At 34.3% G+C, this 23,025-nt stretch overlaps 1 protein-coding gene across 2 annotated transcripts in view; it reads right to left on the reverse strand.

The window, feature by feature from the left end:
• The window catches only part of LOC150088046 (glutamate receptor 1-like), a 630,662-nt gene extending 611,553 nt beyond the window's left edge, over positions 1–19,109 (reverse strand). For both annotated transcript variants that reach the window (XM_090369308.1, XM_090369309.1), the window contains exon 1: positions 18,911–19,109. In XM_090369308.1, the coding sequence (XP_090225434.1) occupies positions 18,911–18,998 (88 nt within the window). In that variant the 5' untranslated portion in view covers positions 18,999–19,109. The remainder of the gene's footprint in view (positions 1–18,910) is intronic.
• Positions 19,110–23,025: the final 3,916 nt, after the last annotated feature.

Here is a 23,025-nt window from a genome sequence, read left to right on the forward strand (position 1 = left end):
AACAAAACGCTGTGTATGGGAGGCATTAAATTCAAAATAATTTCAGTATTTAATTGTCGCAAGTTCCAAATAAAGGCATGAACGTATATTTTGCCACTCTGAAAATACTATTGTGTTTAAATACTTTGTATTTTGAAGATGTCTTCATCTCTATTAAGAACCTTATACAGCATTTTTATCTTTGGGACGAGATCTTCCTAAAGATAAATTCTATATATTAATTAAGAAAGAATCCATTATAAATACTAACTTCATATTATGAAAAGTAATAATACTGGTATTACTAATATATACATTAATATTAAGAATAAATCAAATTATGTAATACATTATTATTAATAATTCTCTTCACAAATATATGGGATTTTAACCTTGTATATATTTAGAAGTAGGATTACGCACACAATATGCATATTTCTACGTAATTTTTATTCATTTTTGCACTTTTAAATGAACACAAATGAAATCTGAAGTTATTCAATAACAATTAGCATGAAATCCCAAGAATTTCCCCATATGAATATTTCCTCATCTCAGAATGAAGTACAGCAAATATTACATTACGATACGCATTTTCTATCGTAATTGGTGAAGCAAAGTCACGAATCGGATCAAATAAGTAGGAAGAACCATTGTGTATTCCCTCATTTCAATAATTTCCTTTTTACTGTGAAAAGGGATGAGGTGAATCACATTAAATTTTTAGTAATAATTAATTTTTCAATTTACTTCATATTAATAGGTCCAAATGATGCAAGAAAGTGAAATTTTTCAGCAGCAGCTAAGTCAAAAAAAAAAAAATAAAAATAAAATCCATCCCTAATATTTATGCTGTTCCCATTCTCATAAGGGAATCATCTAATTAGGGATTTTTCAATGTTCGACAACCCGTTTATACACTTCGGTCAGACCATCCCTTAGATGGTTAGCTTTCAAACTTTGCAGTCCACACCGTATAAGCTGTTCTTGGAATGTGCACTCATCTGGTCGCCCTTCTTTGAACTCTCTCCAAACTTCTATATATTTTTGGCTGCAACCCCCGTCCTGAATACAACATTCCGAATGTAATCTAACCATCGTTTTCTATATATGGATAACACCACTCCATTCTGTCAAAAACCTTGAAAATCATGATCGGGACCCAATGTGGCTTCTTAGCCCAATGTTTTGCACTGATTGAAAAATTTCATGTCCCACTGAATTGTAAATTTTAAATCTTTTTCGTCCCGAACCACTATTTTCCCCCTCTTCTAGCTTATACGTGACTTTAGGATTTCTGTTACCAAGATATATAACCGTACATTTAGAAGGATTAAATATTAGTTGCTATTTCTTGGACCATACCTGCTACCGAGCCAAGTCTTTTTAAAGCAACATGGCCTGGCTGGAATTGTTAAACACCCTTCCTATCTTCAAATTCTCAGCAAACATTCACAGCTTCCTTTGGATTCCCTAGTCAATAACTTTGATGAAAATCGGAACAGGAGGGATCTTACTTGTTCACTTCAATATACTGCAATTTTTTAAATTGAAACTATTTGACTAGAAGTAGATTATCCATTTTTACGACTTTTTATTGTAAAGTTGTATATGTTTAAAGCTAATGGTTTCAAGAAGAAATCGAACAATCATCTGAATGTGCATTCTGTAGAGGTAGTCTAACTTATTTACATTTATTATTGTCAAAGACCAATTGAGCGCAATTTTCTTTTTAGGGCTATTATTGCTTAGAACTATATAATGTAGGTGAATTCTCAGTATTTGGTGTGATAAGATCATATCTACTTGATATTAAGTGGATAAAATATTTAAAGTTCTAAATTGTATCCAGTGTACAATTTCACTGGATACAATTTAATAATGTTAGAAAACAGATAATTAGTAAAATTTATAAAGTATGCTGCGTAGTGTACGTAACATATATGAGCACGACCACATACTATACTTGTATTTGGACATTGGGTAGAAAAGTGACTTCAATCGCTTTTATTCTAACATTGTTTGGAAAATGGCCTTTTTTGGAAGGAAGGGACGTTTAGAGACTTTCCCCGCATCACAGCCAAATTACTTAGTTTTAAAATATGTTCTATATGGCGACACAAGAACTAACTTATACGTCGAAGTTATTATATCCATAAATTGTGCGTGTTACCTTTCCAATTTGCCTGAAAATTCGACTTTTTCAAGAAAAAGTCGAATTTCAGGAGGTGGGAACCGTGCTCTCCACGCCTAAGACTAACTATACAGCCACGGAGTGAAAAAAGCTTATAAACGTTCCTCACGTCATTTACAAGTATTCGAAAGAGGGCCTTTTTAATTCGGTGTGGGAAGGACAGTTATTTAATGTACTTTTTTTTAAATTATTATACTAAGCGTTTTCTACCAAATTCTGGCATCACCGCCATATTATACAATGCAGTAATTAAAGGAATAGACACATGAATCCACTTATTAATATTAGTAATGGCCACATAGTGCAAGGAAGCCTATGGCTTATGCTGCACCAGCCAAAAAAAAAAAAAAAAATAATAATAATAATAATAAATTAAATTAAATTAAATAACAAAAAAACAAAATAAAATAATAAGAATAAAAATAAATTAATAATAAGAAAATTTTAAAAAAAATAATAATAATTAATAAGAGAAAAGTAAATGGACAACCCATGCATTTCCCTCCTCGCGTAGGTAACCCGTACGTATCCAGCTGACCTTTGAATTTCTCCAGACTATCAGCCTCTACCACCCATGCAAGTAACTTATTCCAGTAATTTATAACTCGCTGGCTAAAATAAAACTTCCTGCAATCCAGTCTAAATAACTCCCCTGTAACTTGAAATTATGACCCCTAGTTCTAGCATCATTTATAACCGTGAAAATTTCGTCCTCATTCATTTTGCTTTTGAAACTCAGAGCCTTCAACACCTCAATGAAGTCTCCTCTAAGGTGCCTAGTTTCCAAGCTCTGCAACCTACATATTCGAAGTCTTTCCTCATATGGACGCCCTTTTGCCGATCTTACCAGGCGAGTTACCCGTATTTTGTCACTTTCAAGAAGAACAATGTCTTTCTTTAGATGCGGTCTCCATACTTGAACACAGTATTCCAAATGTGGTCTAACAATAGCCTTCTGTAATGTGATTATGTTGTCTAACAATAGCCTTATGTAATGTGATTATGTGGTCTAACAATAGCCTTATGTAATGTGATTATGACGTCCTTATCTCTACTAGCGATTGTTCGATAAATCACCGATAGGACACCATGGACCCTCTTTGCAACAAAAAAAAAATAAATTATATTAAGGCCACCTAATTTCTTACATCTATCCATATATTTATTTGTCTGTAAATTGCGTGTGTTCGCTGGTCGATTTGCCTGTTTGCTGGACGAAAAAAACCCAATTCCTAGGGAATAAAAACCTTGCTATCTACGCCTGAGGCCGACTAACTCAGCCACGGAATGAAAAAAGCCCATTAAATTCCCTCGCGTCATCGACGGGATTCGAACCCGGGCCTTTTCCACTTGGTGTGGGGAGGACGGTGACGATACCACTGTGCTACCGCGGAGACCCTCCTTGCAACCAGTCTACAATGCTCGGAGAACTTAATATTCGACCGTATCGTAATACTGAAGTCTCTTTCCTCCTCTACCGACTTTAGTTAAATCTGCCAAGTGTATAAGTTATTTTAGGGTTACTATTCCCCAGGTGCAATACCTTACACTTTGCTGGATTAAAGCATAGCTGCCATTTTTCTGACCATTCCTGAAGTCTATCTTGGTCATTCTGAAGAAGCTCTGCTTGGCGGAAATCATTAACTACTCTACCAATCTTTACATCATCTGCAAATTTAGACATCACGCCCTCTGTCCCTTCATCCATGTCATTTATGAAAATCAAAAATCATAGTGGTCCTAATACTGATCCTTGGAGAACCTCACTTCTTACATCAACCGAATCTGAGGAATAGCTATTTATCACAACCCTCTGCCTCCTGCCCTGAAGCCATCCAGCTAAAGATTTTGCCTATGATTCCAACCTGTTCCAGCTTATAAAGTAACCGTTCATGTGGGACTGAGTCAAATGCTTTGAAATCCAAATAAACAACTTCGAAATTATTCCCCAAGTCCAGCTTTTGAGTGATCATGTCAAAATAGCTAACCAGATTAGTTAAACATGATTTTCCCTTTACAAAACCATGCTAAGTATCCTTCAGAATTCCATTTCTATCTAAGTGATCCTGAATTCCACCCCTGATCATAGTCTCCATGATTTTCCTTACTACTGAAGTTAGACTAACCGACCGGTAAATTCCCACTTCACTCTTAGAACCGCCCTTATATATTGGCACTTTTCCAATCCAACGATACTCGCATAATTAGCCTCAATGATTCAATGCACTCACTTGCTGCCTTATTTAAGATTATAGGGTAAATGCTATCAACCCCAGGAGCCTTTCTGCCATGTAGGCTGGAAAGTTTTTTCATTAAATGAACGTGTGAAATTTCAACATCATTAATTACATTTTTTTCAACTTCACTCCCAGAATTTCTCATTCACGTGAAGGGTTTTTCTGCTGTAAATATCGATGCAAAGTAACTGTTGAGTTCATCTGAAACTTCAGCTGGGGTATCTAATACTATCCCACGCCCATTAAATAAGAGTCCGATCAGGTTTATCCTTCGCTTCTTTGCATTTATATATGTGAAGAATTCCTTATCCCACCTCTTTGCCAACAATTTCTCATAATCTGCCTTTGCCAACGTAACCCTTTCAGTGGCATTGTTACAGATCAATTTGTAGCTGTTATAGTAATCAGTACCTTTTATTGCTCTGTAATTTTTCCATGCCGTCTTTTTCTGCTCAAGTTATCTGGCAACTTCATTATTAATTCAACTTGGAATCCTCCTCGTGGAGTATTTTTTGATAGTATATAAGCATTCAAGGCTTATGTGATTAATGTTTTAAAAGGTATATCATAATTCAATTGTATTTGCTCTCTGTGAGATATCTACCCATTTAATAGAGGCCATGTTGCATCTCAATCCGTAGTAATTTCCTTTCCTGAAATTACAACCCATTCCATTAACTACTGCTATCTCTCTCTTCATCGTCCATCGTGATCACTTCCTGCTACTGGTTCCTGTACTCTCCGCCCTATTAGGTCATCTGGTTCATGGATGATTATGAGATCTAGAGTATTGTTTTCCATAGTACTTTCCCTGAAATAATAATCCCAAATAATAATCATCTAGTTGATTTAAAAATTGTGTCCCCCATGTGGAGTTTCTTTCACATTTGCTCCAATCAATTAGAGGCAAATTGAAATCACCCATAAGACATTCACGCTTACTTTCCCATTCCATTTGCATGCAGAGGCTCTCATCATAATCTTCACAATCACCTGGCCTGTAGATTACAGTGCGCACAGCATATGTCTCCTCTGCTAGTAAATATTAACTTTTTCTGATACCCATGAGACCTACACAGATTTATAAACCAGTGTGCTGCTCCAGTTGAAGCTTTTTTTTTTTTGTTTTTGTACCAGGCGTTCCCTGTAAAATTTGGCTAACTCTGCCGTATATTACAATGTCATATATACAGTGTTACATATCCAATTCACTGTATCATACAGAGAATGAGGTACATCCATTCAAAGTAAGCAGCAACGTCCAAAGTCCATCTGCACAAAAATCCTCCATAATGTCATTCTCTCTGAAACGACATGGGCGTCATTGCCCATACAGAGTAAACTCCCACCTATAATTAGCAAGACACGACACATCGTGCGCCTACCTTTTTGAAGTATTTCAATCCGTTTTAATGATCCAATGTAGAATATTCCATTCAAGTGAATTACAGATTTATATATGTATACTTCTTTCTACAGTTTTCTGTACATTATTCTTCGTATCCACTTCAGCCAAGTCACAAAATGCGGTCGGCGTACCAGTGACAATATTACATTTAAACTGCTATAATTGTTTTGAGTTTTATAGAATTTGATAAGCTTTCTCACTCAGCGTTCTTCTTCTCATCCTATGTAACGAATTTTAATAGATTTTTAATTATTATTAGTTTCCCTTACGAGAAAAGTTGCGTTCTAACTTATAATTCGATATCGGTTCAAATGGAAAAGAAATATAGGGGAAAAAGAAGGAGTACGTGAGTGTTCCCTGCATGCGTATGTAATAGAAATGAAAGAGTACGGTGATATGGATATCTGGATTAGAAAGATATTTCAATCATTATAAATAATACTTGTTATTTTGCGAATGATTTGGGATCAAAGTGCCTTACAGAATCGCCTCATGGGAAACTGGAATGCATTAAGAACGCTGTTGCTCTCTTAAATGGCATTTTATAGTTTAACACTTCGACAAATCAAAAGTAAAATTAAGTACCTCGTGATTTTATTGTTTAGCACTACTAAAATATTTATTAATAAGTGTTTTTAAACATTACGATAATGCGTAAGGGTCACCATCACCGCAATCTGAAATATTTATGCTTCTCTGAAATAAACTTTGGAAACTGTTGAAGAGCAAGTTTAAGCAAAATATTTTAAATGTGTATTCAAAATTTCGAGAAGAAATGCCCAACGAGGAAGGCGTATTAATATATCGTGCTTTGTGTTGTGTGAGGAGAACTTAAATTTTTCGGTGATATCAATTTATACTGAAACACAGTATAGTTTCGAGTAAGCTGCACATACTCGAAACTGTACTCTGATATTATAATGAATACACTTTCAGTGGTATCTATTTATACTCGATTTGGAGAACAAATATATTGTCCTCAAATATATCTGAAAACGGACGCCATATTTGTCATACCTCTTCCGCAGCTCTGATGGGTAACGCTGGATCTTTAAACAGATATCCATCTGGCGAATCCATTCGACAAGCAAAAAGTTGAGGAAAGGCGATGATATTTCTTTCTTTTAAGATCTATCTCCATGGGATAATACTGAGTGTTGCAACGAGAACTGACATCTAGGTGGTAAAGGAATTGATGGTAACGCTAACAATCCATATTTGGATTTATAAGGAACATGGATTTTTTTAGGATCAATCCATATAAGGATCATGTTGTGGTAGCGTTCAACATTATCAAGCTTCCCATTAATCGCTTCCTGGATTATAAGAATACTATCCGCACCATTTAATACGAAATAAATTTTAATTACGTTGACAGAGGATGAGAAGGCAGAATTAAAAAATAAGAAGGGTTGGAGTGCAGCTGTCAGAGCAGATATAGGTAGACAATACGCATCCTTGTAGACCCCCACTAAGTGTACTTCGTATTTGGTGGCTGTGGTAATAAATAAGAATATAATATTTAACAAACGAATATTTAACAAAATTTCCAGTAGGTTACAGTTTACCCATCTCTTATTGATAACTGTATGTTGAGCAAAAGGTCAATGTTTATCTGTAATAATGTTATGACCCAACAAGAATATGCATTGTAAAAAATATAGAGTTAGGCGCATAACGGATATTTTAAAAATCGCATCAAAAGAAGAGGATTTTACACCAGGTTTTATCCAGCCATATGATGCCAATGCAAATTTACCAAGAAATCTCAGGAAATTTTACGATACTGTAGAGAACAGGATTGGAAGTAGGCTAAGCGGTATGGAATCACGAAAGATATCCAATTTCCCATTATGAATTAGTAGTATAACGAAAACAGTTATGGAACAAGGGCAACAAATATAATAATACAATTATTACGTCATTGTTCCGTTGTCTCAAAATTCATTTCCTTTAATTGTTTTCATTTTCATTTATTGAAAAGTATATAAAGAATCGCACGATTAGATTCATTCATCCAGAATCTAATCGTGAGAAATCATTCAGACCTTAGATTTGGAGGATCATGGGGTTGCATGGAGGGTAAAAGCCTTGAGATTATTCTGCAGAAAGGAAAATATCACTTCTTCACTTTTCATGTACACCTCAGTGGGCCGGTGTATGGGGATGGCAGGAGGGTTAAATTATATCGGTGTGTGAGAGATTTCGCGTTCTCAGTACTTTGGTGGCGCATGGGGATGGAAGGAGGGTTAAAGGTGGAGTATGAATTCGCCTACTTCCTATAGAGTTACAAATAACTGGAACTCTGGAAGGAGTGCCGAAGATCACTTTCCACCTTATATGTAACAATGAGAACCGCGTTTGGGGAATGGCAGGAGGGTTGAAAACGGTTGAGGAGGATTGAGGGTTGAGAGTAGTGTTCGAGGAATGGCAGGAGAGTTAAAAAGAATAAGTCTTACAGAAAGTAAACTATCACTGTTTCACTTTACGTGAAATATTAGGGCGATTTGGGATGGTACGAGAGTTAAAAGGTGGAGTTTGATTTCGCGTACTCCGGACAGAGTTACTAAAGACTTTGGAAGGAGTGCGGAAGATCACCTTTTCACTTTACACATAACAATGAGAACGGTGTTCGGGGAGTGGCAGGAGGGTTAGATAAAGAATAATGTCTTAAGATGAAAGGAAAATGTTTTCACTTTATGTGAAACAGCGGGCCGGTGTATGGGGATGGAAGGAGGGTTAAATTAAAGCCGTACGTGAGAGATTTCGCATCCTCTGTTCTTTAGTAGTGCATGCGGATGGAGTTATAAAAAAACTGGAAATTTCGCGTTTTATAGATTTTTATAAGCCTTCTCACCCAGCGTTCTCCTTCTCGTCCTATTACAAATTTTATTAAATTTGTGATGAAAAAGAAATATAGGGAGAAAAGGCTACATGAGTGGCCCTGCATGCGTTTGTAATAGAAATGCAAGAGTAGGGTTGATATGGATATCTTGATCGGAAAGATAATCATTTTGAGAATGATTTTTGATCAAAATATCTTACAGAATCGCCTCGTAGGAAACTTTGGACGCGCTTTCTAAATGACATTTTTTTTTGGTTTTACTCTTCGACAAACCATACGTAAATTAAAACACCCCGTGATTTTATTATTTAGCACTACTATAATATGTTATAACGCCTGTCTTGAATTTAAGAAACGTCCTTTGATGCTTTATTCCTAAGAAATCTGAGGTACCTCTTTATGAAAATTTAAAAATTGGTTGAAATTTGCTCTATCACGACAGAACTTTTGTAAAAATATTTTTTATATAAAAATATGTAAAATTAGAACTATTAAAGGATACGCCATTCTGTCAATCATAAATGGTCGCAATTTGGATTTCTTATATATTTTACGAGTTAAACGTTTGCCTTTTTGACTTTCCTAAGCAACTAGTTTTGGTGGCTATTCCCTTTTTAGCATCCAACTGTAGTTGGACAACATACTAACGTTCCAACCTACCCATGGTAAATTACAGAAAAGTTAAGTCAAAGATCTCGTGGTGAGAGATTTAATGAAACAAATCTTCACAAATTTTATTAAATTTGTGATTAAAAAGAAATATAGGAAGAAAAGGCTACATGAGTGGCCCTGCATGCGTTTGTAATAGAAATGCAAGAGTAAGGTTGATATGGATATCTTGATCGGAAAGATAATCACTTTTCAGTAATTTTTTTGAAGTATGTTTGCTTTAAATTCTCATTTCTTAAATACATAAAAATCAAAGCAAGAATTGTACCTGAACGCTCATATTGTACCCTGGTTTCCTGAACTTTCCAGAATAATCATTTCCACCAGCAGAGATTTTTTCATAATTGGGTGTTCATTTTTCTCCAAAAATTGCGTACCACATTTTAAAGCTATTCCCTTCAGTTAGGTTCACGGATTCTTCAAATACAGACTCTGTCAGCAGCTTTCCGATTTCAGGTCGAACAAAAATTCTTGCTTTGATTTGTATTTAAGCAATGAGATCCTCGAGTTCACTTCTGTGTTGGAAGATGTGGCAACAGTTGTGAATTTTTTAGTCACAATATCGGCTCGGCTGTCACAACTTATATCAGGAGGCTTATATCATCTAGATTACAAATCAGATATGGGATGTGATGTAATATGTTCAAGAACCACTGGTGAAGATGGGACGGTTAGAGGTTCAGGCCTTACAGCTATAGTAGTGTTGTTGGGATACACAATGCTCTTCTTGTTCTTCGCGTTATGACTTTGCGGAACAAATGTAGCAGTCATTAATATGATCCTGAGGTTCCATCCACACCATGGGAATGGCAAATATTATGGCTTTCTTGTCTCATTTTCACAATCGCAAGCCCTCGACTCGACACATGTACAGCACATGTTATGGATGCCAAACCTGTATCACAGTCATCTAATTTACTTTTAAAATATGCGGCATATATGCATCTTTCATAAATGATATGCTTTTGTTTCGTTACAATATATTTACCGCAAATATAATAAAATATATTTGGATTGTTCACATAACCACGAGTTGTCATTGTCAAGCACAGTACATGAAAATCGTAGTATAAGCAGATACTAGTTAGCACAGCTGCACTAGGAAACAAAAGAATGCTGAAGAAACACTTCGCAGGTTTATACAGCTACCTGACTTGCAGATCTCGAGAAGTCACACGTCTGGACAGGTCTATACCTGTCAGTCATAGAGAAGTAGTACGTATATCGCGTGTAGGCGTATTGCCGGTCGTGTTATACATTGTGTGCAATGTCTGTAGACATTGGACACAATTCTCCTCGACTGCAGGCATGATTTCATCTACCTAAGTGGCACCTTTTATCCAATAACAAAGAATAATACACATATGGAGTGGAGGCAAATCCTAGAAGTAATCGAGAGAAAAGGAGGACGAGTCCCAATTTTATACAGTAAGAAGTTTGAAATCACATCCGATTTTTTTATTAAAATTAAAGGTTTCGGTGTGCAATATCGCAATGCTTGCTTCTCTTTCGACATTAATTAGTTGATTCTCTTGTTTTATGGGTTAGAGGGAAACCCGATTCATCACAATTGTATCTAGATTCCGCGGAGGAGCTTGTAGAATCTGTATGAAGTGTGATGAGTTCAGTATTGGCATGCAGAGCTTTATATTAGCCCAGTTGATTATAATAGACCTATTAATATACGCCTCTCTACATTTTTGTCTTATAACACAATGCAAAATGTAGTTAGATCCTAATACCTTTTGAATTATGTATAAAAGAAGGTAAGATAAATGCCATCAAAATGCAGATGAAGTAATTTTTGACAGCTATTAGCAACTCTTTCAAACTCAAGTTCAAAATATTACAAATAATTCTAGTTTAATTCCCACCATGCCATAACAAAGAAAGCAGAGAAAAACTGCTAACATTAGTCATTAACAACGCAATCCAGAATGCTCGATGCATCGTCATCACTTGCTACGTAATCATGGACAGAACAAAAATAGAAGGAAAGAAAGCGAGGAATTAGAGAGGAGTTGAACCATCTTAAAGAAAACAGTGACCGAAGGAAATGGTTGGCTGTAATAACCTGGATGTGGTTTCGCAAATTTTTAGACGTTGTTCCCAAGCCGCTGACATATATATATATATACAAATCATAACATAAACCACTGGCGTTTGACTGCAAGGCAACAACATAAGTTATAAAAAGTTGCCTAAAAATTCAAAGAAGTTCTATTTAGCAAAGATCTAAGTGAAACAATCAGTATCTTAATCCACAAACTGGCAGGAATTGCAGAAAGAGGCATCAAGGCTAGATAATATATGCGAACACCATTTCATGATTCAGGAAGGAGCTGAAGCCCCAATTCTCATCGAAACAAAAAGCTTTCAGGAAATGGAGATAATTGAAGAACAAGATTTAACAGAACATAAAAGAGCAGAGTTAATTTTTAATAGATATGTGTACAAATTACGAGCGAAACTCAAGGCTCTATAGATGAGCCTCTATTACAACTGTGGGTTTGAGATGCAGTGTTAAATAAGACACTGTTAGAATGGAGGAAAAAACATTTAAATCAACACCAGTGAAACACTCTTTCAACCACGACACGCAACACCTACAAGCTACACATATTTCTTGAAGGCAGGTCCACGATTACAAACTTTCTAGGCCGACCGGGCTAGCCGGGTGGGTAAAGTGCCTGCCTGTTCAACCCAAAAGTCACGGGTTCGAATCCCGCCTCCGGCTTGGATCAAAGTTTTTTTATATGAAATTATAAATTCTGTGCTATAATACATTCTGTTATTATAATAGAAATATCCACTTTCATACTATCATTTTTGGTTTTTTTCACAGAGATTAGTAATATTTTTTCCTATATCCACCTTACCATAAATCTTGATTTTTAAACAACTTGTATAGCAACATTTACAGTCACCGCTCGTTTATATATGAGCTGAACTTCGTTTCAGTACAAAAGTGTTACCATTCATAAGAAATTATTTCCTCCCAGTATTTCAGGTTGCAGAACATTTGTTGGAGAAATTTAGGACACGTTAAATATTTACTGAGACAATCTAATATTATACTGTCATACAGGGTCGAATTCGAGTAATTCAGTTTATATAGAGCTGCCAAAAATTGAAAAATTTCGATAACTACTTAAATGTATTTCAATTTAAAATGTTGGTTTCAACGAAAGTTATCCAGAGCAACGTGTGGTTAATCTAAGCTTATGTTTAAAGAATCAATCTGATCATTCTTTAAATTTCTTACCAAAGTGGTAACATCGCACTAATTACCAAGAGTGAATGCATAATACAGTTCGATACAGAACTGAAGATTAATTCGTGACACACCTCTATAACTACGAAGCTATTTACCATGCATTCTATGAACGATCACTGCAGTCAATATGTAACACGTCAAGAATTTCATTTCCTCTTCTTGGTCAGACTGTTAATTTGACTGCGGACATCGACTTTATGATAACATTAGATTGTCTGATTAGCAAGCACGTATTTCGTGCCAGTATATCTGCGATGATTTGCTTAATTCGTATTGAGAAACCCACAAGTTCCTTATGTGCTTATAATAAATATACCCTAACGATTGTTTTCTATTTGGAAATTTTAAAATAAGTTCTGAATTGTCTGATTTGACTTATTTACAAGATAATTGAAACTTTACTAATTCAGACATTCTTAAAAACAATATTATGACCAGATGAATATGGACAATATTTATACAGTCATTTTTTGTAAAAATAGCTTCCGTTGTTTTCTGTTTTACTATCTGATGAAGTCTTAAGGTTAATTGTGGATCATTTGATTGGCGCAGAGTATCTGTACGAAAATTCACGTAGCTGTGAAAAATGAAATCTTAATTGGAATCTCAGTCAGTCAGATCAACTCTTCAGAAAAGGTAAATGTTTTTTTTCTGCCAAAAGGCTAAAACACCTAAATTAATACATTGATTTTTAGTTAATAATTAGTGACTAATATATCTCAAACTGTGCTGAGATTTTGAAGAAATAATAGTTAACCTCTCACTATCACACTGCCTATCTCTCTAATATCATGAAGAATATTGCAAAGAATTCCAGAGAACATAGTCAGCCTGAAAATTTCTCATTACTAATAGGTAACGAAGGGGTGGTATTATTTTTTATTCAACTTTTATTTTGGAGCTTTTAGTAGCTTGAAATCTTTTGATATTTTCCAAATCAAAATGCCTTTTTGACATTAAACTCTATGACCTACATCTTAAGAATGCATGTTTCCGAAATTTAATAGTGTCCTTAGCATAACGCTATCGAAAATACAATCCTTCTCTTCATTAATTATGATTCGTGAATATTAATTAAAATGCTTTGGGCGGGCCAACAGATTCTAAATAATTCATAATTAAAATCGCCAAAACCGTATATATGAAGCTGTGAAGTTAGAAATATATAAGATAGCAGTTTATGGATTTTCATTCCATACCCAGAAGTCCTTTTCTCTCTCTCTCTCTCTCTCTCTCTCTCTCTCTCTCTCTCTCTCTCTCTTGGAGAAATTCCGAGAAATCATTTGTTTGTTTGGTTTTTTTTTATTACTGGTACATAATTTATTTCTTTTTTGCTAAAGGTTTCGTTAAAATTGATAATACGAAATAACCATTTGCAATCAAGAGTTATTTTTCTTTTTAAATAAATGTCTATAGACTTTACAGAATTTCCCAGTTGGGACTTCCACCAAATCTTTTAAAGTACTATCAGTATGGAAACCAGCAACGAAGAGTATTGCTGCTTTTAAACTCATTAAGAAACAACACTTAGTGATCATTACAGTAAGCTATTTCTTGAGATTAGTACTCCATGATACCAGCACGTATATCCATGTTATCATTATATTTAAGAGGCTCTACTGAAGTTTAATTTTTTCGTCTCTGTATTGTACAGGACAACTTATTCTCACTATTTACATGTAGGTAACAATATTTTAAACTAAACTCTTTACAACTGAAACCACAGTAGGTAATTTGTGAGATGAATGACATATCTTTGTGCGGTTGTTTGTGTGCTGACCTGAAGAAAAACATTGCTTTTTGTAAATGGACAAATGCCAATGGTTAAACTGTCGGTGAAAATGTCCGGCTCTTAGTTATATGCCAATAGGTTACCTGACTAAGGAATGACTCTTCAACTTTGGTTATTGTACAACATGAATAGCGCTTCATTCGAACAAGTGTGTGGAAACTATCTTGTGATAAATTCAAACAGGAGATCGGAAGTTGCCTGCAACTGGAGAATATTTCTTATAGTGGTTTGCGACCTATATGAATTGGTGAGCCAACTATGAAATTGATTTGGATGTTGAGTAGAGGGTGGCATTTAGGGACCAGTCTTAATTTTTAATTTGTAATCTGTCGCTCTGGTTGGTTGGGTTCGTGTCTGAGAAATTGGGAGCTCATGAGTAGGATTAGACCACCATGCGAGCCTACCGCTTGTGATGGCGACGGTTGAATAGCGAATGGTTGCTTTGCTTCTTGAAGATATTGGTTCGGACTTATCTTCTATTGAACTGCGTATTGCTTAGTAGCTAATGAAATGATGTTACATTGCCTGTTCATTCCATTACTGCATGGACTCTTATATGGATTGCGTTCCATTTCTTGAGCAGTGCTATTCTTGATTAGGGCTTCAACATTGCTAATCAGCTTCATAAGTTGTTGTAATTACAAAGTTCTTGACTTATATATATATATATATATATATATATATATATATATATATAGTATAAGTCATATACCTACGTGAACAATATGGTGGGTACTATAATTTGGATTTATTAAAAGAAACTAATGTCCTGAAAACGAGAAACAAACAAAGAAATTATAAAATCAGTGACTAAATCCTGGTAATAGTAAACAATCCTAAATAGCTCTTTTGATAAACAGAATCTTGTTTTTACAATGTCTTTGCTTTAATGCATTTATTGATTTACTTCGAAAATTCAATTCTAACTCATCTTTCTTTAGCTGGCAGGTCTACTCAGGTATGTGCTATTGTTTACGGTTGAAGAGATATAAACGAAGGAATGTTAACACTTCCTGCTCCTCTGTAATTATATATTGATGGACGTCAGGTTTAATGAGAAATGTCATAGCCAGACGACTGTGACATTCCTCAGAAAAATGTTATTAAGAAACAGTCACAAGAAGAAGGAAATGGTATGTATATATGACATTTATGACAATAAACATCCTTGTTCATAAAATCTGCATTTGAAAGATGGACGTAATTGCAACCAAGCTGTAAGAGAAACTGCAAAAGCAAAGATCGATTGTTTTTCTTTATTCATATTTCTTCTTGTGTGTTTTGTTTAAAGCAACATTACAGTTGCATTCTTTTGCAATCAGCCGAAGTGAAAATGTTCAATTGGATTTATAACAGTATTTAAGTTGAACTCAGCATATCAGCTTTTCAGTTATTGTTCTGGATATATGGTGCCACTTTGCCTACATAACAGTTATTCTCTTAGCTGTATAAGATTTGATAACGCAAGTCCCTAACTCATTACACTAACAGTTTATTTAATATTTACTGGTAAGTGACATCTTAAGACAGTATTTTCCGGTACAAATTGAAGTAATCGAAGATAAAGCATCTAATTGACGAACCTAATTAACATAACTGACAATATTATTTATAATCTAAATGAATGTTATCTCAATATACTATATAATAAAATGACTGTTAACACAAATCAAATTAAAAGCCACAAATTCTTAAGAAATTTGATCTTATTGATAACCTCCTTTGTGCGGTTATTATTAATATACTCAGTTATTAAAATCACCAATTCAGGATATTTGTTTCACTACGCGGTTAATAATATGTTAATAAAGCTCCGTTTCATGGGTTGTAGAAATGGTGGTATTGTTTGTGATCTTCAGACATTTATTTAGACTTTACTCGTGGTGTAGCTATTAGAACGAGTTCAAAGCATTCCGTAATGAACTTTTGAATGGCTAGGTTATCCTGGCAACTTTATATGGATACATTTCGAAAGTTCTGTTAAGAGTTAAGTCAGTTTTCCGAATAGTGAAGCAAGAAAATTGTAAGCTTTCAAAACTGAAATTTTTAGATAATTTGTTTTCCTAAACCGATCATTTTTTTCAAGTTGTTAAGGCACTCCTTTCCCTCATAAAGCCGTAAAATATCGAGAAATGAAATTTCTTAATCAAATAGTGAATAAAAAGACTGTGGATACCGCGAATGAGACTTGAATTGAAATCTGAACATATTATTCTGAATGACAAAATTAGATGAGACGCAATAATCTTTTTATTTTACAAATGACATATATCTGTGGTTTGAGGGAGCATTTTTTGATTCATATAAAGCTTTATTAATTAAATCGCACATTTTTTATGGAAACTATCAGATATGAAGTATTTATATTATGTTTTCTATGATATAAATGGCTTTCCATACATGGTGCTTACTCTGGTATTTAAATTTTATTTCAATTTCAGGATAATAACTGTATATTCAGTAAGCAGGAATTATCAAATAGTTTAATAATTTATATTGTATATACCTATTTAGATACATATGTATCTAAATAGGTATATACAATATAAATTATTAAACCCTACTTTTTAAACACACACGAGTGAATAATAAGCGAATATTTGAATTATTTAGTATAAGTTTTATTTATAAACTTCACGTGACTTTCTCTGCATAATATATCTTTACCGCATTTACAATTCAAGTGAGCTAGTTATACCATAAAACATCAGATATAATTATATTAGAGCGCTTAAAAAAAACACTTGTTCCATTAATAATCATTTTATAGAAATATTCACTGAATGAAGTCTATACTAAAATTGTCATCACGTAAATGGTATGTACATTGACCAAGATATTTTTCAGAATTGTCACAAACAACTCTTATTCGAAGTTAAACAAATAGTTTCTTTTGGATAAAAGCTAAAACTTCCTATTTTACTTAATTTTCATTAAAGTGTAATATACAGTTTAGTTTTCAACTTCCGAAGAGCGAAATTATTGAAATGTAGCAATGCTAAGTTTTTTGTTCATAATTTTGAGCTATCTTTAAATTTATATTAGTTTAAATGTAATTCAGTGTTAAAATGTATATGCAATGTAATGTGATGCAATTTTGGTGTTCAGAACATTAATTAAATACATATATTTATATTTTATATGCATTAACACCATAACAGCATTTATGAAATAGATATATATTTATATATCTATTTTATAAACACTTTGATTGGCATCTATTCTACATTAAGCCATAGGAAAACATTTCAGTTTTAGAAATTTTGAGATATTCTGGCAACAAGCTCCATACGATACGAGTATTTTGAAGCACAAATATCAAAATAGATCCAGTATTATCGGAAAGGTTTGTTTATTTATATAGAAATAATTATAATAATAATTCGGCATGGCTGTTAACAGATATTTGTAATTTAATTTCAATATGTTTCGTTGTAATGTATTACAGGTAACACACATTTCTTTGTAAAATGCATCCCAGAGTTATTTATATTGCTAAAAACCAAAATTTATCCAGTATTTGCTTAAAAAATTGGTTGAAATACCAATTTTTTAAGCAAATTTATCCAGACTACAACGGTAAGATTTACTTATTCAAACATTATTTCTAAATGTTTAAAGACAGTTTTATATAAAATATTAAAATATATCAAATATTACGGATGATATATACTTTCATTTTATTTATTGGAAAAATATGTACATGCGAGTATGAAAGGTACTTTATTGTAATAATACAATGTTGTTGAATTCTCGGCAGTGCTCGTTAACTCGGAGGTAAAGCATACTTACAAGGGGTCATCGCAAATTATAGCAAAGCTACACAAGATATTGGTATACTGTATACCCAAAGGAATGTGTCAATTCACGCGCTCACCCCACTATTTTTAAAGAAAATAATTAAAGTTGTTAATATATGTCTTACTCCTTATAATTCGCATATTATTTCTATGATTTTGTATTTTAGAAGTGTAGTCCATGACACACAAATAAAAATAAACAATAAATAAAATAAAATAATAAAATAATAATAAATAAATAATTAGTATGCATTCATTTTCTTTTGCAGCTATCGTGCATCATATATAAGTAAGAAAAAAAGTTTCCTGCTCTCTCAGTTGGTGTACTTCAAGTACATCACACGAGAAATTATATATTAATACAAGGATGTGCTCTGGATTATCCATAGCCTATAACAATGGCATTTGTCATAATGAAGACATATGAAAAACCTTTCTTTTATGTATTTTTCCATATTATATAACACATATAGAATAATTTGATATCACATAAAATGACGACTCTTAAGAGAAAATCTACGATATAATATAATATGTGAAATATTAACGATCAGCTCAAATAATCACAGAAAAATATTATTTGCTTTTCGCTGCCTTCTAATTTTGAAATATTAATGATTCAGAGTTTTTGTTAAGGAGAATCAATTAAAAATACTATTTATAGTCACTTTCTTTTGTTTGCAGAGATAGCTAATGTAAGTTTACTCACCAATCGGAATCTTCTCCGGAACAGGCCGCACGAGAGCCAAAATGCACGTGAAGCATAGTAGCTTCCATGTGAGTACGATGCCCTTCATAATGTTTGCTTCCGGAAAGCTACAAAACACAGTGTATCGCTTAAAATCGCAAGAAGCATTAAATCTTACGGCGAAATTTCGTAGAACCCAGTGACACAGTGGTCAACTTCACATTTGTGATGGGAATTTCTACCGAAGCTGCGGAAATCCGCGAACAGGTTCCATCTGCTCATGCGCTGTGGATGCTCATAACAAAGTCTGTAGTTCGGGCCTCTTTCAGCGTTGCGCAAGTTGATGGGAGGTCTCATTCTTGATTTATGGAGTGGATGTCGGCTTATATTGCCACAATATACAGTTGTTTACACATATGATACGTTGGTAGACTGGGCGCGAGTCACACCCCACATTCTGGTTGTCACTTCACAAGCTACCTCGTGCGTACTTCTAAACGATATGCAGAGACGTTTTTCAGCGAACGTGGAATGCAGAACTGGAGCAGGCAGCGCGTGCCTGTCACTTCGCCCGTTACTCCCACTTCCTCCCTTAACACGGCGTCCCTTTATGACTCTCTTGTACAATGTGTATCCTCAGGCACATTTTACGAAGGTGTTAACATTGGTTATTCACGCAACAAAGTATTTTATAGAAGAAGTATCGACTCCCCCTTTTCCTCGGATAAAAGGAAGAGGGAATACCAAGGGTTCATTTTCTGTGGCGAATTCGAACACTTCAATTATTTGTGAAATTTATCAAAGTTTTCAGAAAACGAGGATTAAAAATTTATTATTCGAAAGTCATCTAAGGTAATCGTTGATGTTAATGCATATTCGATTTAATTCATATTATAGTCAATCTCTAAGGTGTAGTATATCTATTTAAAATAGATAAGGCTTACTGGCGAAACGTGGTATTTTCTATTCCAAACGGAGTGAAATTATAACTGAACATTATATAAAAGTATAAGTACTGCATCAGAATAAGCGTTATGGTCAGTTATTTGAATTAGTACAGCAATGACGAATTTCAATTATTTCCCTATATAATATATTTTTCTAAGTGTAAGTGAGGTACATAATAATACACTGGGGTACATAAGAACAAATTAAGCCTATCTCAAAGTGACTTCAGTTGAACATTTTATATAATCTCTAAAAAAAAAAAAAATATATATATATATAATTTTTAATTCACTGTTACAACCTACAACTCTGAACTGTTCCCATTTAAGAACGAGACATTCGAGCTTATTTAAGTCGTGAAAATATTCAGTGATATTTGCTTTTCCACCAGAGAATAGAGTACAAGAATTTTAAAGACGATTCCTCTACCTATATATTAAGTCTCAATATTCAAGTAATATTCTGACAAGCGCCACCCTCGTTTCTCCTTGGACTTATAATGATAACGAATCTTGGAAAATGTCACCAGTTAATTTAACTTTCTTTACTGTCGCATTATATCAAAGGATGAGTGCAAATGCAATCGAAATAAGTGTTTTAGCCATCACCCACAGCAAAAGAATTTCACATGAAATAATTATAATACGCCTGCAGTATTATAATACCCTTGTATCCGAGTATCTGCAGTATTATAATACCCTTGTATCCTCTTCCTTTTATCCGAGGTTTCGACCCTACCTGAGGCTCATCAGTAGGCAGGCAGAATAATACAAGTCAATGCTGAAGCCTTATAGTGTGCGTGCATAGATAGCCTATGCTACCGAAGGAAAATTTGGTGTATACGAAAGACCATTGCCGATTGATACTTTAATTTATATTAAATTCAGATTGAAATCATTAATAATAATGTGGATTTTTTTTTTAAATCTTACGGGGTTTTTTTCAAGTTCCTCAATACAGTTGAGGCTGCAGACAGTGGTCTGCTTAATTATCAAAGGCTATCAGCGAACTGTAACATTTCGGTGGGATGTGGTGAACCCAAAGAAGATTTCGCGTGATATACAGTGGTTAGTAGATTTTATTCACAGGCAAAGGCGTATGACGGGTTATTCATTTTTAAATTACTTGTATGTCTTTCAATTATGTTAAGCAAAGGCGGGTATGTTTAATCTCTTTAATTCTATATTTGTCTCTTTATAAAGTGAAAATAGTTCATTATATCTTTTGAACAATTTTATGATAGAGGAAACGTGTTAGAGTTCTTTAAATCTTTTTTCTTTAATAGGAAGCCTCATCTACGTATTAGAAAAAAAGAAATCTTGCTTCAGAGTGGCATTAGCAGTCCTGTAGGAAATATTCTGACATACTGTTAGTGTCGTGTTCCTACAAGTGGCAAATGGAGCTGGCGTTTTACGTTAAGCAGCCGATAATAAGATGCTTACAGCCATAACCACAAACGATAATATAGTCTCCGTATAATGAAATTCATCCAGAAAAGCAACTTTATCAAACAGAATCTCATCATTATATTATATAATACCCTCTCTCCCTCCCTCCTCGGAAATATCTTTTCATGATCTCATAAAAAACACAGACTTGGATCGCGCTGCTCTATAGCAACAAGATCACGAAGAATTCCATACGGGATTATAAAATCAGCACCTTCTCCACACCAGTAACATGCATATATATTGTAAGTACAAATCCGCACAGTGTCTTTTTCATACCAACTCAGGAAGATCATTACCATCAAATCTAATGATTATTTGGATACTTTTTTGGTATAAAAATAAGCACATTTTACATCGAGAAACGTACACATATAACGCATAAAGTCCACGAAAGAAGATACCCAACTACTATCGTGATGATCATGAAGGGGAGTATAACAAGTATAAGCGGAGTATATCTTGAAAGATGACTCCTACAGTTCTTCACATCAAACCTCTCAGCTCTATCCAAATCAAAAGTTTCACTATTCGGACAGAGTCTGCGAGGATACTATAGTGGGTATAATCAATGCTCTCCCCCACACCGAGTGGAAATGGCCCTGGTTCGTATCCCGTAAATGATGCGAGGAACTTTAAGGGGCTTGTTTTTAACTTGGTTAGCGCCTGAGTTAGTCGGTCTCAGGTGTTTCTGGCAGATTCCTACTTATGCGTGCGCCCAGATGTACAAAGTCAGATGAGATTTTCAGCAGTTGCATTCATAGCTATAAATATTGGCATGGGGTTCTGCAACTATAACTTAATCCAATATGCTTTGTAAATCATAAGTGTAATCAGTGTACATAAGTGTATTAGGTTCCTTATGAAATATGCTTAATAGAAAATCTTTTTTTACTCGGTGTTCAAAATATTAACTCATTTTTCCTCCAAGATATCCATAAACAGGGTATACCATGGTGCCACTTTGCATGTGACTCGTTTTTAAGCGAATGATTATCTCTCATTTATTAGAGGTCATAAGTTATTGGTAGTTCTTCAAAGATTAGCAAATAATCGAAGATATATTTCTGCCTAGCTTATCGCATTTGGCTATAGCTACCACTGAAAGGCATTACAACAGACCCGTTCATTACAACCGCTGCAGATGGTTAAATATCATGTATAAAAAGTTCATTTCACTAAATGTCCAAAACTCTCCTCAAAGTTGATGCTTTGAGTCTACAAGAGACGGATGGAGGATCAAGGATGACGTATATCGGTGGAAGAAGGAATAAGGAATATGATTGTTCCAAAGTTGAAACAACAGTAAAAATCCATCCCAATATTCAATAGAAAAAAAATTGGACGAAGGAGTAATCGCGTGAGGTTTGGGAATTCTCAGAGAAGTTACGCATCTGTGTGTGGATAATTTATAGTGTAAATTACTTTTTCTACTAATCCATGCTTTGAGTACGGATTAGTAGGAAAAGTTCTACCTTTTAATTAAAAAGCTGGCGAGAGGACTCTTTTTAGTTCACTTGAAATAGTCCGCAGCTGTACGAGTATGAAAATCGACAGAGGGCAAGGCAATTTAAGAGGCGAACTTAGAATGATTTAAAGGGTGTAGACAGGTACAAATATTGGACGGACTGTAGAAGGTAATAGACTGCTGAGAGCATTCTATTTCCATGTTAAAACATTTTCGGCTGCAGCTGGATTCAGTATGATGATGGACGGTGTGCAATTCTCCACTTTGCTTCA

Source organism: Mastigoproctus giganteus, chromosome 3, assembly GCF_048544385.1.
Source record: "Mastigoproctus giganteus isolate SK-2022 chromosome 3, ASM4854438v1, whole genome shotgun sequence".
Taxonomy (NCBI): domain Eukaryota; kingdom Metazoa; phylum Arthropoda; class Arachnida; order Uropygi; family Thelyphonidae; genus Mastigoproctus; species Mastigoproctus giganteus.